The 19,412-nt window shown below is 35.7% G+C and overlaps 1 protein-coding gene across 4 annotated transcripts in view; it reads left to right on the top strand.

Moving 5' to 3' along the window:
• CDK17 (cyclin dependent kinase 17) overlaps nt 1-19,412 on the top strand; it is an 88,378-nt gene that overhangs the window by 41,533 nt on the left and 27,433 nt on the right. For all 4 annotated transcript variants that reach the window (XM_090140096.1, XM_031600427.2, XM_090140098.1 and 1 more), the window contains 2 exons: nt 6,875-7,039; nt 13,301-13,434. In XM_090140096.1, coding sequence (XP_089996222.1) covers nt 6,875-7,039; nt 13,301-13,434 — 299 coding nt within the window. The remainder of the gene's footprint in view (nt 1-6,874; nt 7,040-13,300; nt 13,435-19,412) is intronic.

Below are 19,412 nucleotides of genomic sequence, written 5' to 3'. Positions count from 1 at the left end.
ATGGGAGGAATCCTTCTAGTTTTATGCTTAGTTTGTAAAGTTGTTATAGTCACATTTGATGCTTTCATTTCATTATTTAAAGAATAAATACAGTTTTGATTGTTTTTGAGTGGTTGTTCTATTTTTAGAGCTCTTCAGTGTTTTCTTAGTTATCACATGATGGATCAGTGGAATCAATCCCAGAAAATAATGCATAAGTTTACATTAATTCATACACTGCTCCACGAGAGTGCAGATAACAGGAAGTGTACAGCTACTTCATGTTATCTGAAAATTTCTTCTGTGACAGCCATCACCTGCAATCAACTAATTTTACTAAGTGAGTCTGACAACCTTCCAGCAGTATAATTAAGTACTGTATCATGCAGAATACCAGCTCTACAATGTCAGAAATTCACATGCATACATTCTAGACTTATTTTCTTCAAAAAAGCAGTTTATTCATAATATTTCGTATTGTGTGTCCTAAAAATAGGTCACTGTTGCCAACAAATGCATAAAAATTGAGTGGTCATTAATACAGAATACATTCAGATTATCTAGAACGTGTTCATTTAACTAATGCTGAAATACAATTAAAGTATACAGCAGTAGCACTTACGACTTTGAATCAGTTGGTAATATTTTTTAAAGGTTGTGATAGATCAGGCTTCATGAAAGCAGAGCTGTCTAGAGATGGAAAATATCATTTCACTTTTGTAGAGTTCTGATGCTTCTCTGCTCTTTATTAAAATGGGAAGGAAAAAAAAAAAAACAACAAAGAAAACAACCTAGAAATTTTCTGGAGCAAGGGTAAGGTCAAGGTGGGTGGAAAAGAATGCGTATTGTCCTACAAAAACCAGTAGCTGATTCTCAGGGCATTTAATGAGCCCTTGCTGTAGCTGAGCCAATCCTGAGTCAGGCTCTACAGCTAAAAGTGACGAGTGAGGTTCTGCCTTCTCCCCTGTGTTAGGTCTAGCAGTGTGATGGCCTAGTTCAGAAGTCTAAATCAAAGTTATTCTTCTTTTTGCCAGAGGAGGATCTAGGACAATCTTTTTGGTAGCATCAGTGAATTGTGTCATGCTTGCTGTCATGTAAGTTTATCTTTACTTAAAATACAGAACACACCTGGGTTAATTCCTCATTATAAACCAAATTCAGAGGTCATAGGTCTTTGAGTCTGGGTTTCCAGCATCTAACTTATTTTTATCAGTAGAAACTCCAATTGTTTACTTTATTTGTATGAAATTTAAATATATGTTTATTTATTAGTATGTTTTTTTATCTCCAGAATGGAGAGCAGTTACTGAATAATGCATTTTCCTGTAGACTTATTCAGCTCTATCAGTGATGCCTGATTTAAAGGGAAGATGTCATCATGTATGACAGGTGATTTTGATTCTTTAATAAAGCTAGCTGAAGAAAATATTCCAAAACTTAGACGGTGGAATATGAAAGCCAGCCTGGTCTTTCAGTCACACAATAGAGGTACTCATGGGACATGAAAAAAATAAAAAGAGACAGTTGAATATCTGCTATTAGGTATTCATAAAATGTATTTTAAAATGCATTTTCATTCCTAATGAAAACACTTTCCTTCTTTAATCCACCAACTGAGTGACATGTGACAGTGGCTGAGGTCTTGCATAGAAATGCCAAGCAATTTTGCAGTCTCTCTGGAACTCAGATTAAATAAATCCAGTTAAATAAATCCAGCACCGGAAAGAAGGAAGTGGTGCAGCCCTTTGTTAAGACGGATGGATAACAAGAAGAAAAATTGAGGTTTTATTGAAAAAATACTGAATTTGGGAGTAATTTCAGGGCAGAATTTGCGGTTACTTTAAATTACAGTTAAAGGGAAAAGACGAGACGTCTTTATAGCCTCATAAAATAGTTGGTTTTAATTAATTCCTTGGATGGCGTTCTTGATTATATAGTCTATTGTTCTATTCCTCACTGGCAATGCTCATAGTTATGAGCATAAATTTATATTGCTTTGTAATTGAAAATTTTGAGCAACTTATTTTCTGTTCTCAGATGTTTGTTAGCACTTATGTAATTTCAAATGTAGCAAGACAGCGGTGCCTTTCTGGGTACTGTATGTTCTTAAAAATAAATGCATGTTCTCTACAACAAGTCAGCTGTGTGGTTTAGCAGCTCTTAAAACATCAGTAAGCCAGACTGCTCGTGTGTAGAAGAGTATTTACTTTTGATAGTGCTGTTGCAGTTAATTTGTGCTGTGCCAGTAGTAACAGAAGTTTGAGTGATAGGATGCAAGCAGTATGACAAAATGATCCAAATTGCATAAAACAGCTCAGCGTAAACCAAACTTGAAAATCAAGTAGTACAGCAGTATATAGGCATTGTGTTGCCCAATTTTTAACTGAGAGACTTTCTGAGATGTACACCTAACACAATAGCATGCATATGGCTTTATAAAACAGTTGTGTGCGTATAAATACAAACATACTATTACATATTTATATGTAGATACATGAATGCACATATTGTACATATATTTTATATATATAATTTTTTCAAAAGCAGCTACACTCATGTTTCAAAAAGTGTTATAGAGGATGATTCAGTTAACTTTTTTCTTATTTGAATAAAATATTTGCATGATTAGTGTAATGTATGAGTAGTACATTTCTTAATGAAATGAAATTTGTTAAGAAATGTATGAGTTGAACTGAATTTGGTCATTACTTCTTGAAAGACTAGCTGAAACTGGAGTGATTTTGTGGCCAGAATACAAATATAGTACTTACTGAGAAAATATAGTACTTACTGAGAAAATATGATTCAAAAAGAACTACTTTGCAGTCTCTGTTTCAGCTTGCTTTTCACATTGGGAGGTTTATCAGTTTGGGATTAAAGTTTACAGAGTCAAGTGAGGAAAGGGTGGTAGAGATGATTACTTGTGCCTATGCAGGAATGGCTGTAGCAGAAAGAGCAAACCCTCACAGCTGCACCCTTGCAGCACAGGTCTTGCCGTGCAAGGATGGATTGAGTTGTGGATAGCTGTCCTCTTGCTTCTGAAGATGATGTTTGAGGGAGAGTTTGAGATTAAACCCTAAAATGTACTCAGCAGCATTTCCCCCGAGTGCTCTGCGTGTTTCTAGTTCAGAGGGCTTGTTTCTGTGTGTTTAGTAACCTTGAGAAAGTCTCAGTCTCCCCTAGTGTCTTGTAAGCTTTGGTATTTGTACTTGTCACATCCTGTGTGGTGAGGAGTTTCCAGAGACGTGTGTAATGAAGAACCACTTCCGTGTGTTTTACATCAGCTTTTGCAGAGGCCTGCTCTTGTGCTGGAGAAGGTGGGTACAGCTGATGAAGTTGCTCTCCGACAAGCCTGAGGGTTGTGCCACGTCTTCTCCAGTTGTCAGTTTTTGAGGAGGAGGAGTCCTAGGCTGCACAGGCATTCACACAGCAACTGTTTTCCACCTCTGGTCATCCTTGTTGTTGTTCTGAGAGCCCTCTCTTTATAGTTTTAATTTATTTGAGAGCGTATGATACTCAGAGTGCAATGGATCAGTACATTTTCGTGGTGATTTTTATTCTGTTTCTCTACTCCCTTATTATTTTGATTATTCAAAATATTAAACCAATAGTGTCGTGAAAATTGTTCCTGTTCTACCAGAAATTCATGTCAGCTAAGCCTCTGGGGAGTTACTGAGTTACATTTATTGAGTACAGTGATGCTAACTTAAGGAATATGAGTTTTATATAGTGAAGCACTTTTATAAAGACAAGCCAAACCTATGACCACAGAGATAAAGTTATATGAGGTAGTTTATAAATGTGTGTAATAAAAGCATATAGCTTTTACAGATAGTTTTGTCTCATCTAATTCAAAAAGAATCAGTTACACTAAATTCTCACCATAAAAACTGCAGTGTTACCCTTCAAATGTAATAATTCAAAATATTAATAGCCGTGCAAAAAATGAATTGTCAGAGTAGGAAATTTAGTATTACCTTTGGGATCTTCATGATTGTTGGACAGAGAGAGCTAATACGTTTTTTGAAAGCACTTCCTTTAAGTGCTTGTATCTTAAAAATGTGCAAAAGTTCTAAGTAACAGTCTTGTAAATTAATTTCCAGCAAGACTTTGCTGACCATTTTCAGTATGTATTCCTGTTCTTACGTGTTACTGTCAATTTTGTGTGGAGGAGGCAGCACACTGTGGTGAATTCACATGGACATTATTCTAGATTTGACAGCATACCATAATGCAAATTAAACCACATATGTTATCTGTAACAAAATACTTATCAGACTGCAAGTATTTGCTATACCTTTGTAAAAAGAAAACTCTGCATGATCCTTCATTTTTCCTAAATTAATGTTGTTAGGACTGTGGAAAAAAAAAACAAAACAAGGTCTTGCAGTTAGGTACTATAAATGCTTTTTTTTTAGTCAGGATAATACTAATAGTTCATTTCATTGTTTGAGGGTAGTTACACCTGGCCTACCACATGACTTAAATTGATTTTGCTAAATTTTATAGCAGGCTCCATGATTTAGAACAGTACTTAATTATTACACAGAAAGATAATAGTTGCCTATGATGAGAAAAGTTATTTCTGTATAATTTGCAGTTTGTTCGTTTTATCTGTGTTTTATCAAGCAGGGTTCTTATATGTTGGGATGGTAGCTTTGTTTTAAACTGTCAAATATATGCAAAGTTACCAGTGCCATGACAAAAGCACATTGCTGAAATAAACATATCTCGTTCATCACACTTTCATGCTTGTAATGAGCATAAAACTTAATCTCTACTTAACGCCATGTGGTGTATTTGTAAATTCTGACCTTTTTTGGAGCTCACTTGTGCTCCATGGTTCCTGGAGATTAATTTTGGTACGAGTAAACAAAACCATAACATACAGTGGAGATTACTGACTCTGTACCTACGTGGATGCAAATGTAGTTCGTATGTGTGGGTACACTGCAACGTGATTAATGATACCAGAATCATCAGTGAATGCAAATGTAGTGATGCTGGTTGCGATTTGACAAGACTGAGATGATGCACTGTCTTGCTTTTAAGCATTTTTGCCTCCAGTCATATGGCCCTGCCCCTTCCTTGTCTCTCTTTCAGTACTTTCTGAGGTACATCCTAGCGTCTTACCTTTCTCCATGAAATGAGAAACTCCATTGTTTTGATGCAGAGTTTACACTTTGTGTGTAAGACATGCGCTGACACGTCCTTTCAAATTCCGTTTTCTGCCTGAAGCCTTTTTTTAGTTTGGTTTCCTGCAGCAGCTGGGTTAAAGCTGTTTTAATGTATTTTTCATGTTATATGCAAACATTTCTTGCATAATTTCTTCTTAAAGTCGCTGGCCTTTTTGTCTGTACTTTAGTCTCTTCCTTCAGACCAATCTTGGTAATGTATCCACAAGGTTTTTGCACACGTGTGGGAGCTGTGGGGGAGGGAGGGGATTCCCTTCAAAGTCCCATTTTAATTGCTTAGGTTGTGAATTATTTGTGTTCCTTCCTCACTGAAATTCCGCTTGGTATAAAATTCTGTCTCCTAGCTATATGTTGCTTGTTTTGCAAAGAAAAAGAAGGCTTTGGGATCCCTGCGTGTACAGATATAAGTCAGGGTGATGAAATAGCACCCCAGGTTGCTCCTTGTCACAGCAGTAGCCCCAGAAGCACCTGGGAGGCTCTGCTCAGCAGCACTCACCTGCAGTTGCTCTGTGCAGGTGCTGGCTTTTCTGTTCTCCAGGTAACACCAAACCAGCTGTATATGTAACGGTGGCAAGAATCAAATGGTAGAAAAAATAAAATCATTTGAATCTGAAGCGTCCTTTTGTGACACATTTAGTCTCAAATTCTTTGGTTTTGAGCATTTCCCTAGTGTTAGTGCTTGTAGGTAGCTTCCTTTTCCCTGTGCACATTTTTTGTAGTGAATGTGTTAAGATCTTATATGAGTGGCTTCATCAGTGCCTGATGGGTCTAGTTTTGTGACCAGGCAATGTGAGTTGCCTTCTGTTCTGCTTCTTGCTGGAGTAGGAAAGCCTCCCTATTTTTAGAGGAGACTGCTTCAGATCCTGAGCCGTCCTTTGCATCCAGTTCATGTGTGCCATCACTGGAAGAACACGAACATTTGATTTGTGTGTGCACTTGTGTATCAAATTTTAAAATTTTTTCTGTTACCTCTTTTCTAGAAAGTGTAATCATCAATTATTATAATTAAAAAAACCTCACATCTTACAATCCTGGTTTTGAGTCTAAGTGCAGTGGGCTGTTAGAGACATAATCCAAGAAAGCCAAAATAACTGTTTTAATACTTAAGTGATATCAGAATAACAAATAACTTTAATAATGGCATAACCCCCTGTGGTGTGTGTGTGTATGGACAGGTATGTTTCTTTCTAAGGACTTCCAGTAGCAAAAGACCTCACTGCAAGTGACTCTCAAGAATATTGAGAGCGTGAGTATTTCTAAAGGCTTGCTGTTGAATTTGTGAGAGTTGATCTAACAGCTGGTTTATTTAAATTATAGTGAAGATGAGACATTGTGCAATCATTGTGCAAAATCATTAATTCAGAAGGGAAAAAAATAGTAAAGGCTACTTTCTGCTCTTATTTACATTTTCAGACTTTTATGTTCAGATTGTTTATTGATCCTGCAATAGAGTGACAGAATTTAATAGATGAAATTTGGGAAACATTTAATGCCATGTTTTGTATGAATCTATTAATAGAGAAATGGCTGTAGTATTGTGGTCTACTGTTAGTATGAACAGCAATCTTACCGGAATGGTGATTTCCTGTCTAGTAACTGTTTTTTTTTCTTTTCTTTTTTTTTTTTTTTTTCCTTCTGGCACGTTCCTGACACTCCTACTTGCTTGTGGGAATGAATATTTTGATCCTTGTGAATTCTAGAGCCTATTGTGAAGAATGGCAGGCCTCCAACGTCTCACAGTATGCACTCATTTCTCCACCAATACACAGGATCTTTCAAGAAGCCCCCCTTACGAAGACCACATAGCGTCATAGGGGGCAGCCTCGGCTCTTTCATGGCAATGCCCAGAAATGGGAGCAGACTAGGTAATTTACTACATCGTTTGTTTAAATTCTTTTTTTTTTCCTGTGGAAAAATAATGTCTGTATTGATTCTTAGCAAGGGACACAGTTATTCTAATGTTTTAATAAATCTCAGGGAATGCATTATTTTTTTTTTTTTTCTGGGGTTGCTGGGATAACTTCCTTTTAAGGTATTGAATATCTCAAAGAATTTTAGAAAGAGGGCAATTAAAAGAACCCATGAATTCTTGACAAGTTAAAAAGGTACAAAAGCCGCAAAGTACTCTTAATACTTTACAAGGAAACTTGCATCCGGCTCAGTGAAAAGCATTGCTGAGAACTTCAACTGAATATATAAAAATGGAAGATAATCACTGTATCTGGAGTTGAAAAATGTGATGCATTACATAGACCTTTCAATAATACAAGGAAAAAAAATGTTTTTCAATGATAAAATAAGGCCAGTTGACAATAACTGTCTTTTGTTGATGTCTTGAGCTGTATTTGTGGGGCAAATGAGTTACAAATGTGTTTTGTTCTCTTTTGATTAATTTGTCATATTGCTGCTTCCAGTCCCCGTTAATGTTTTACCCTGCTTTTATGTTGTTTTAAATTCCGCTTCATTAATTGAATGAGAGCAAGTCAGTTTAATTAGAATTTTATGTATTTGTTTCAAAGTGTGTGACACTCAAACTGATCTTGTTCAAGATTAAGCTACAAGTTTTCAAGATACTCATCAAACCACTTACATCTTACATCCTCCCTTCTTTCTTATCTCTCATGCAAATTTTGACTGCAGTATTAATTCCTGATTTCACTCAGCTACTTCATGGTACTTTTTTTTTTTTCCCTGACAATTATCTAATAGGAAGACAAAGTTGTTGGGTTTTTTTTGTTGGTTTTGTTTTGTTTTGTTTTTTTAAGCAAAGCAACTGTGCTTAAAGATCTCTCTGGTTAGTTGTATTTCGTCTTTTATGTGCAATTTGTTAAATCAGGTGTATGTGAAATGTGTGCAGAAAGAGCAGCATGGTATAGTTTTGTATTGTGTGCTGCCTTTAAATGAAGCGGAAGCATTTCTTTTAAGGGCAGATTTGTCAATAAGTTATTCCTTGTCAGATTTCCACTATAAACTTCAACTTTGGGGGGAAAAAAAAATAAAATCCTGATCATGTTGTGTTTTTTTAATGACCTTCCAGTTTTCTCACTTTTTCACAAAAAAAAAATACTAGCACATGAGTAATACAGAAGAATGGCATTTATTTTCTTCTTAAGATGATCAAGTTTTGCGTGTTTAATACTCAAAATTTGTAGAAAGTGTTGTAGCATCCCATATTAAATATCTGCAGATTCCTGTAGAATTGTCATTTCATTGAAGGTGGAGAGAATAGATTTAGTGAGTGTGCTACTTATTCATCACGTTTTCCCTCTTTCTCTTTAGAATGATTAGTCACTCAAAGCTTGATATTTCACTTATTATCATCTCATTTAATGTAAACTTAACCTACCTGTTATTTAGTAGCATTTTTCCATTTTTCTGTGCAAGCAAAATAACTAATATCCTCTCTGCTGCTTCTTTGCATCTTTTCTCCCTTTGTTCCTGGCATATGGGAGTGGTTACTACTCAGCAGGATGCTGAAATATTCTCCATTGGGATGACATCAGAAACAAAATGGTCAAATATCCCACGCTACATGAGGCTTTTGTGTGTGTGTTTTTATTCATTCTATTTTCTTTCATTTTTTTTCTATTCTGGTAATGGGAACGTGCTATTAGATTCTTGAAATAGCACAAAGTGCTAGTAGTAAAAGGATGACTTGGTTAAAAAAAAAAAAATCACAGAATAAAACTAGATCTGCCACAAGTACAGCTTCAAACAGCTTGCTTTTGAATGAGATTATCACTATGAGAATTCACTGAGAGACTTGGGAGGGATTTCTTGTTTGTTTTCTCTGCACTGAACATGCTGCAGAGTTCCTGCTGTTGTGGTAACATGTAAAGTCCAAAAACATTTTTTAAGACCTTTGTACTTGAAAATATTTTGGCTAATTTGAGGTATTGTAAAGACAGAATTGTGTCTCTGTTTAATGTTTTGCATTCAGTTATTTTTATGGTTTTTCATTAAAAGAGATGACCCTCAGTGACTCATCAATGCCAATAATGCAGCTCCAGATGAGTTTTTCTCACTTGCATATACCTCATAACTATAGAGCTCCTGCAGTCCTGCACCTCCAGAAATATTTAACTGCTGTAGATCCTTAAAGAGCGAGATTTAATAAACAATTTGCATACCTTCTCTGGCTTAATACAGGGCCAACTTCAGGTGTCCTTAATCCATATTTATATCACTGGGAATATCAAAGAGGTACTTGGGATACCCAAAGCCAATTCATGGGCCTCAAGTTGGTCGTCTTCAACAGCAGCAGCAACTCACCCATGCTTTAGCCAGTTGTCTCAATACAGTAATGAGGATCTGTTTCCATGTCATAAATATCTGAATTGAAAGGAATTATGTTTTCATAGTGTTTTCATAGTTTGCTATTGTTAACAGCAGAAGTGATTTCTCAACATTGCCTTCCTCAATTTGAATTACTAGGGAAATTAATAATGAAATTTAGCCACTTAGCAAAGTAGGCTTTAGAAAAGTGCATCTTGGAAGTATGCTTTTTTTTTTTTAACAGTTATAATATATAAAGATCATGGAATCTGACTACAGACTAATTTGTGGATATTGCTTTAGCTCAAACAGACAAATTTTCATTTGCTGCTACTAAAGGTTCCCCACATGCAGTTTCTTTTGGTGGTCCTCAACTGAAATGAGGATAGCCTTCTCTTTAAAATATGCTTCCATGGTTTTCTTGTTATATTGTAGTGATCTACACCTTTTCCTTGCACAGCCATGCTGGGTATTCACTTAGGTATCTAAGATATTGTAAGAGAATGGCTGTGTTATTAAATGATGGCAATTGAATACATTATTAAACATTATTAAAACCTCTGAAGACCATGCAAGTTGGCTTTGGTGCAGATGAACTTGTCTTAGAAAAGCTTAGTGTGATTAAATAAGTATTTGCATTTTCAGCTTTGCTAATCAAATATTATTGTCATGCACACCTGTGTAAAAATATCAGAATGCTTCATTCTGATTCTTATGCTATTAATATAATGAATATAAAGTATATAGAATATATTAGTATAGAGAATATAAATATAAAATGATAGGATAGTTTCTGTAACACCAGTAAATAATCTACTTAGAACATTTTGGTCCATCGTGGGTATGTAGCTTCTCCAAACATACCAAAATTAGTCATGTCACAGAATTTTGAACATGGATTGGTCATCATTGCCTTATGTAAGTCTGAAATGCTACATTTTAGGCTTAAATGAGACGGACTCACTTTGTCTTCTCATTACTGATTTGTAAAAAGCAGAGTCGTCTTGCATCTCTATTATCTGTCCCAAATGCATGGTTCTCTGTTACTCGTTCTTGAAATATTCCTTAGTTGTGTATTACTGCATTCTTTTTGGTAGGTATTCTTTTGAGTAGAAGTATTATCTTTGTCAATTAGAGTACTCTTCATAGTTGTGAATGCTGCTTTTTGAAGTGTGAAGTTTTTTAAAACAATTTCATAATACATTCTCTTTCACAAATGGAACATTGTGTATTTTAAAAGTATGACAGTATCAATCATATGGTTACTTTCATGTAACTGTTAGTTTTTTTTTTTTTTCCTTTCTTTTCTTTTTAATGATGTCATTGCTTTGCAGCGTAAAATACAGCAGTTCTTTAGTTTCATGGAAGTTGTCCAAGGAACTGTCTCTTGTCTAACATCTGTTGCTGTCCCCATAAAGCAGAGCTCAGCGCTGCCCCTCCGTTCCCTGTGAGGAGCTGCAGCTGCCATCAGGCCTCCCCTCAGCTCCTCTGCTCTGCGCTGAGCAAACCAGGGGGCCTCAGCTGCTCCTCATGCCTCTTGCTCTCTGGGTCCTCCATTGTCTTTGTAGCCCTCCTTTGAACAGTCCCTGATAGTTCTATGTCCTTCTTGTGTTGTGGGGCTGCTCTTCAGCTTCTTGTTCCCCAGTCTGTGCGTATATGCTTCATCCCAGATGTAGTCTGGCACTTGCCATTAAAACTTCATTCCATTGATGATTGGTTAGCCTTATCTCTTCTTAGGGGAGTCAAAAACTCCTCACAATTTAGCATTGTCTGCAAACTTTCTTTTAACTAGAACCCTTTGAGCATAGCTCATCAGCCAGTTGTTCACTCATTGCATTAGGTTTTTGTTTAGCTGTATGCTAGACATTTTGTCCAGAAAGATACTGTCAGAAACAGTAGCAAAAGCTTTGCTGAAATCCAAAAGACCTCATCAGCTTGGTCAAGTATGTCGGTCACCCTGTCATAAAAGGAGATTAAGTTTACAAAGATTTGACAAAAAGGAGTAATATTTTATCATTTTAGCCTAAGGTTAAAGTTGATATTTGGGAGTCAATTTCTAAGTCTTTCCCTCGTGTTCAAACTAGCATGCATCTAGAAGTACTGATGAACCTTTGGTTCAAAACCAAGCTGCAAGGAATGCAGCTTGTTTTTTTCTGGCTCATGCTTTGTATATGGGATTTGTGCTTAAAGAATTGTAATTAAACACAAATTAAGTTAAAATACATGGAAATACCTTATGAGTAGTTACTCTTTTTATATCCTTCATGCTTTCTGTAAAAAGAAATTCATAGTACTAAGAAAGAGCTTAGTCCTTTGAAGTTTATGTGATCCTACATGAGCTAAACAGGACAAACGTTTTAGAAGATGTGTTGATATCCAAACTTTGGCTTGAAGGGTTTTTGTTTCTTGAAAAGCCAGTTTTCTTTCTTTCTTGTTGGTAGTGATAAAACATGCACATTCCGTCTGTCTGTCTGTCTCTCTCTTTCTCTCTCTGTGTGCGTGTGTGTCTGTGTCTGTGTGCTGTGTGGTATTTGTTTGTTTTTGTTTTAATTGCTGTACTTCTGAGCAAATGCTAAATATTTTGAGGTATATTGAACTTTGCGTGTTTTGTTTATGTAAGCTTTTTTTCAGGGTTGAGTTTGTCCATCAGGTTCCCTTTTACACTGTCCAAGATAACACTTAGTAATAGGAACAGAAGAGGTCGGGGAAGCTCAGGTCTTTTGTCACCTTTTAGATATGTGTATGTATTTATTCTGCAGCCTTGCTCACAGTAGGGGAGCTGGTACTAGACGATCTTTGTGATCCTTTCCAACACAAGACATTCTATGATTCTATGTAGCAGTTTGGAGCTCAAATATTTTAGAGGTGAGAATAGAACATCACTCAGAGTAACTTGCTTGTATGACCAACTTCACACTGTGTGTACTTTTGCATCTGATTTGTCTCTTTATGCTATTAATGATGCCACGTCAGCTCTTCTCCTCAATCTTTACAGTAATAGTCTTTCAAAGTCTGGCAGATCCTGTGGCAGTAAAGAAAAGTGATGTGTTTGGTACATACATGACATGTGAACTGTTTTATGTGGATGAACCTACAGGATTATATTAAAAGTACTAATTATAGTTTTCATAACGATCCTACAACAGCATGTAACTCAACAGGACTGTTACCTAAGATTCTCCCATGAAAACATAAATTTCACTGAAAGGCTTCTGAATCTCAAGCCCTTTTCTGAATCTACTTACACATTGTAGACCTCTGTTCAGGCAATCAGAGTACATCCTATTCCTCCATACGAGTGTGTTTTCTATAGTTTCCACATTTGGCACTTCTGAAAGTGATATCTATACTTTTCAGTTGTTTTGTGTGTTCATTTATTTAAAGTTTTCTATTTAAAGGCACTTGCAAGGCAAGTAGTCTGAAAATCTTAAATATTTTCTTATTTTATATATTCTCTAGTGAATCTCAGCTTCCTATTGCAAACACAAGTTTTTCTAATCCAATAGTAGAAGGAAGAGATAATGAGGAAAGTCAGGAGTTGAAATCCTGATGGGAAGGTGGCTTGTAGGTATTAAAATAGGAATTTGACATTCTTTTGTTTTGGAAAATTCTGTTCTGCTGAAAACTAAGAGAGGTAACGTTAAAATTTGTGTGTGGATTTTATGAAGTATTCCTTTTTCATTCTGGGATCTCTGAGCCGTGAAAAGTGTATTGAGACTATTATTACTGTGGTGAGCCTTTGAAATAAAAATCATTGCACAGTTGTTTTCTGCCTGTTTAAGAGAGATCATTTAGTGGAAAACTGATTGACTGTGTTCTTTTTGTTTGTTTGTTTTTTAACTATCTTTAAGATATTGTTCATGAAAATCTGAAAATGGGGTCAGATGGTGAAAGTGACCAAGCTTCTGGAACATCATCTGATGAAGTTCAGTCTCCCACGGGTGTTTGTCTCAGAAACCGAATACATAGGCGAATCTCAATGGAGGTAATTTACTTTTCATATAAGGATTGTTTAAGTTGACAAGAGAGAATGGAGTTGTTCTAGTTCTTTGTAACTGGTTGTCTTCTCAAACATCTTTAAACATTTTGACATACTTAGTGTGGAGAGGATTAATATAATAGTGCTTAAATGTCTAGCTCCATTTGTCACACACAAATAAGACAGTTGTCTTGCTTGCATTGTTTATGAGCTGCTTATTTTGCAAGCTAAATATGTTTTGAAACTTGAATTTCTAGGTAGAATTTATTATATGTAGTTTTTAGAATATCTGCACATTCTATACAATTCATTAAGTATGTTGAAGAAGGAGTGCTGTTCAGATATTTTTTTTCCTTAAAACTGTTGTGTAATCTTTCTAAAACAAAATGTGGCAGAAGCAGTGGTCCAGACTGCTTGAGCCTTTCTCTCTCTTCCTGTTTTTTAATGAACGGAACTTTACAATAATGGTAAACAAAAGGAGGAAAAAGTACCTTACGAATAACTGTGCACATAATTTCCTTTATTTATGAGTCTCATTATGAATACTAGCCACCCTTGTGCTTGCTTTGTCATTTCCCTTGGCAAAGAAAAACAAAATGCTTCCCTGTTTCTCAAATGTATAAAAGTGATAATGGTCCCTTTGTTACAGAAGCATGTAAAATTTTGCAGTTTCTCCATAACAGCATGTATGCCAATATGAATAGTTTGTAAGATTTTAGATCTTCTTTCAAAGCATGATATGAAATATAGGACTAGAGAAGCTAGATCTGTGTAAATTACACTAGGGTGAAAATGCCAAAAAATTTTGATTGGTGAGGCATTCTGCTATGCTTGGAATTCCAGGACTCCAAGCATGTAATGCTGGTCTGATTCCAAGAACTTACAAATTATTTGTATTAATTATTTATATCTTCTGCTTCTTTTTTTCTAGAAATTCCTGATTTTTTTTTATATTAATCTCAGGTTTAATCTAAATACTGTTAAAGCTGGACCTTTTACATGGGAGAACTAATTTAGGTATGTTGATCTATGCAGGAGGCTTTAAAAAAATCTTTAAAGCTTGTATATCAGAATGTATTCTGGATAAACTCAAAACTGAAGAAATTTTCAGACAAGTTTATTTACTTTTTTTTTTTTGCTTAATATCTATTTCCTCTGCATTTCATCTGAAATACATATTTAGGTCAGGAAAGAAATAGGAAAGTTAATGGCAGATCATGAAATTAATGAACTGAAATGGAAAGATGCTGAGACTTAAGGAGAAAGAGCCACCAAAGGGTTCTCATTTAAATGAGGATTAATGTATCTCTAAAATAAACTATAAAAGTCACAGAAATTTAGGACATTCGTGTGTAATTTTTTCAAGAGATATCAAATAAAAGCTGCTTTTTAGTGGACTCCTAACATTGTGAAGAAGTTCTAATATTTTTCCAATGGTTTTTATTTCAGTTTGGTTTATTCAGTGCTGATATTCTCATTTTTCTCCAAATTCCAAGTGCTTGTTTGTAGTTCTTGAATGTATTTTTTTTTTTCAATTGATTGACCCAGTCAATGAGAGCATTTGTTTTTTGGCAGCTATTCCTGTGTGTTCTATGAGAATTTTAATGTTTCCCCCAAATTACTTCAGTGTTAATTTAGCAGCTTTTAGGATTTCAAGACAAATGAATTCACTTCTTCATTAAAATTCAGTTCTGAATTTTAGGAATGCTGTCACTGATGGATATTTTTAGCTGACGTAAGTTTACTCTTTTGAAGTGGTCTGTAGCATGGTAGGTGCAGTTTTAAACCTGTTTGTGCATGCCACAGAAAAGGAGCTGTAACAATCTTTATATCTTTGATTAAAAAGCCTTTCTAATCGTAATCATTTCAGTGCAATTTATCTGGTTTCTTAAGCAAAAAAGCCTGAAGTGATTATATCGTCTGCCTGTCATTCCCTCATCCAAGTTTTCCCGTGGGCTTTTTTCAGTCAGTTTTGACGGATGAGAATCTCAGATGATAATTTTCTGCTCATTTCTGAGGGAAAAAATAAACCTTGTGAATCAGGATAGACTACTAATCTATACACTGCTGGGAAAGATGCAGAATACTGCAGAATCCACAGCTTAACCTGGCTTTGCTGCCCATCAAATAGCAACAGTTGCTTCCTTGGTCTTCAAGGGAGCCAAATAATGGGTTTCCTTCTTAGTCCAAATATTGCCTGCCTGCCTTGAGTGGTTTGCATCATGGAGCTGGCTAGTTCAATACTAGTAATGTTATTATATAAAGAAATGGTCTTTGCTCAGAAGCAAGTGTCTGTTATTTCAATTTTATTTTGTTAGTGTGTGGAAATCTGTCATTTTTAGATTGGGCATGATTAGGTAGCTTGAGGCTGTATTCCCTTTGTATTCTGTATGTATGTATACGTTATATATACATACACACTATGCTGAACACACAGGTTAGAGTAAATTAGTATGTGTGATAGTTTTTTATTTGCTGTAGTCTGCTGAAGTCATTAATCATATATTAAATCCATTGCAAAATATATTTGATATATACAGAGTTGGCTAAACTCAACAAACCAGTGTTCTTTGTTTTTCTGTGTTAGAATGAGTGTGCCTGTCTCAATATGACTATATCCTTGTGCTTATTTAGGATAATATTTGCTATATTTGTAATATTTTTTAATATAATTTTGTATATATGTTTGTTTCTACTGAATTGGCAGAAGTCCTGAGTTTTTGTTGGTTTTTTTTGTTTGTTTGTTTGTTTTTAAGGAAACTAATCAGGTAAAACTGAAACTTTGTAAAAAATCTTTTTTTATTTTTAAGAACTTTATAATCAAGATTTTACGCACTACTTCCTTAAAGTTCTGCAAATCAGCAGCCCATTAAAAATAATAATAATAATAAATGCTTGCTAAAAGCATCCTGTAATTGATGCTGATTATCGAGTCTGTGTCCCAGTGTTCTTGGGATGCTTTTTGCATGTCGGAAAATACATTTTGATCTTTAGTGTTCACCATATTACTCTTTTCTCTGTAATTGTTAAATAATTCTGAGCTAGAATAAAATCAAAACGTTGCGGGATAGCAGACAGATTCCCTTGTCAAGGGTATTCAGAAGAAAACATGGCAGAATCTCATTTGGTTGTCTAGATAAAAAGTATTTTGCAAGTAACCCATAGACTACTAGTGATTCATAGGACAGTTGCTTCCCTCCTTTCAGTAACCATACTGACAGTAGTTGCAAACATATATTGTCCAGGGAATTTGACTTCCAACAGCAAGTGTTCATTGGAGGCCCTGTGCCCATGCATTGGATAGTGAATTCTTCATTAAGTACAGTACTGGGTAAAAAAAATAAGGAGATACAGTCTGTGCAAATTGAAACATCTGTTTTCCTTTCCCAAAAATCCAAAGTCTGTAAGCTGTCTTCCTATGTGAACTGGCAGAGGGCCATAACCCACTGTTCACCAGCCTGTTTCCCAGGTACTTTATCCTGTGAAACAGTTCTTATCCATCTGACTGTCACATTAGTGGCAGGAGTTTGTTCCAGATCAGACTGCTCCTACCACGTTGCTGTAGGGTATAATTTTCCCCTGGGAGGATTAACTGCACATTTAATGCTTTTAGCTCAGAAGAGAAACAGAAAAACCGTGAAGTAATCTTATAGTTAGGTGTGAGTTGTACTGATTACTTTCAGAAAAAAAGAATGCATGTAGTTGAAAAATAAGGTTTTGGTGAGCCTACACTTTTACCAGGGTTATGACTGCTGCACAAGTCTTGACTGATACAGCTTGAATAACTGAGTTGGCTCCTGGTTCTGGTTAGGGAAATGTACCTGCTTCAGAGAGAAACCCACAAAATAAATTGACCTTTAAGCAGATGTAGTGCTACAGTTTTCTCTTTGTAGGCTTCAAGTTAGAACATGGTTCAGAGGTTTCCATTCCAATGTGTTGTAAATAGGGCACAATCAGCCTCCATTCAATTTAAATTCTAAATTCTTGAAGAGTAGACTGGATGGCAGTACTGATTCAGGCTTTAAGTTAGAGGCAGTACAGTATGTTCTCCTGTCATTAGTTTTGGGAGCAGGAAAAAACTGCAGGAAGCACTGCAGAGCATGAGCATTCACCCCAGTATCTCTTACTACTTGACAGGGTGCTGTGAATCCCTGCAACAGTGTCTCTTGAATAAGGCTTCAGTAAGCAAAGATTCTTCCTGCTTCTCTGCTTGTCAGCTGTACAATCCTTTCTGCCTTATTTGCTGGATTTTGTCTAATTTCCTTCTCTATGCACTCTGAGATGATATAGATCTCCTGCTCACCTCTTCCATGCGTCTGTGTGATCACCTACCAGTAGGTAGAGAGGAAAAAAAAAAAAAAACAACCATGAAGCTGTGTACCATCAAATGTTTACTTCCTTTAACATGGTCACTGTATTATCTGTTCTCAGTTGCACTTGGAAACTGTCTGATCTTATGCAACATTACGCAAGAAAACGTGCTGTTATGTTTGTAGGCTCCTACTTTGAGGCTTGCATAAAACTTGATTCTTTGTAAATCTCACTTCAAAAAATGCAAGTCCACATTCTAAATGACTTGTATAGCATTGATGAAAGTGATGGGGCTCCTTTTGATCTGTTCGATTAGCTGATTTTCATTTCTTCTGTCAAAAACAGTCGCTGCTACAAGAAAAATAATTTCAGCTGGGACTTCTAGAACTTTCCTTTTAATAGATTTTTCTAGGAATAGGGATTACTGTCGAGTAACAGCAGAAAATATCTTTTTGCCCTTCTGTTAGGAGCCTCTATAATCCTAGAAGTCCTGGCATTCCCCTTAAAAATGTTGTTTCCTTAGAAAAGTTATTTCATTTTGTGATACCCATTTTATAAGGATGGAATATCTACTTTTTTGCTTTTTCTCATCAATAACTTGTCTCCCTTTTAAGTTCCTTTCTTTCTGAGTTCCCTTTACAAGTAATTTGTTATCGTATTAGATGTATTTAGACATCTACAAATCAGATCTCACTTGGATTACTGGTACACAGCAGATAAAAAGTTAGAATTTGGATGCAACTTCCTACCCTGCACTCCAACCTCACTGTTATGTCCAGGAAAGTCAGATTTTCAGTTCCCGATTTCAATTTATTTTGAATAATTGAATTTCCTATGCGACCTTCCCTGATAGTTGCTGCTTTATGTTGACACAAATGTTTGATGCTATGGGTTAACAATAGAAAGTTACTGTCAAACTGCTCATGTTAACATTAAATACGTTACTGCTTTTGCTGTAACTTCCTTTGGTTTGCTGGTTCTTCTTTTGGTATTTCTTGAGATTCTTGCCATTTAGAAATGAGAATTGCAGGAAGAGTTGCATTTGAAGGAAAAGATGCTCTTACCTCTCAGAATTTTGACTTGTGCCATCAAGTCTCCAAGCTTGATTTTTATAGTGATCTGTTTCTCACTGTATTTTTTCCAGTTACGTTTCCCTTGCTTTGCAGGCCTCATCAGCTTATTTTTTTCTTTGGGGCGCTTCATCCTACTGGCCTGTTAGAGAAATTGATCAAAACAGAAAACTACTCTTAATAATCAGGAAGATTAAAGAGTAAAAGGAGCAGAGCTTGCTTTATTAGCATGTGTTACCTCCCAGCACCTACCACTGAGTCAAATAGCCACTAGACCCTAGGTATCAGCAGGGTTTATGTTAAGAGGCTAACATGGTATCTTGTTTGATGATAAAGGCAGACACACAAACTCAGAAGACTGGCTTTTTTATTGTTATTCTTTATTGTTTATTCTTCCCTATGCTCCAAGTTCACTTTTTCATGAGTACTTTGAATTAGTGACAAAAAAAAAAAACCTACAAGAGAGGAATTTTTGTGTATTTATACACTTCAGTAAAATGAAGTAATATCTTGCATCTGTATTTTATTTATCTTCAGATTTTTTATCACACTTACCTGTTTCATTTTCATTAGTTGTGAATGGAAGGTCTTGGAATGTACTTT

The sequence above is a fragment of the Phasianus colchicus genome, chromosome 1 (assembly GCF_987193195.1).
Source record: "Phasianus colchicus chromosome 1, bPhaCol1.hap1.1, whole genome shotgun sequence".
Lineage (NCBI taxonomy): Eukaryota > Metazoa > Chordata > Aves > Galliformes > Phasianidae > Phasianus > Phasianus colchicus.
The sequence above is the reverse complement of the archived record's forward strand: the minus strand, read 5'-3'. Positions and strand labels throughout refer to the sequence as shown.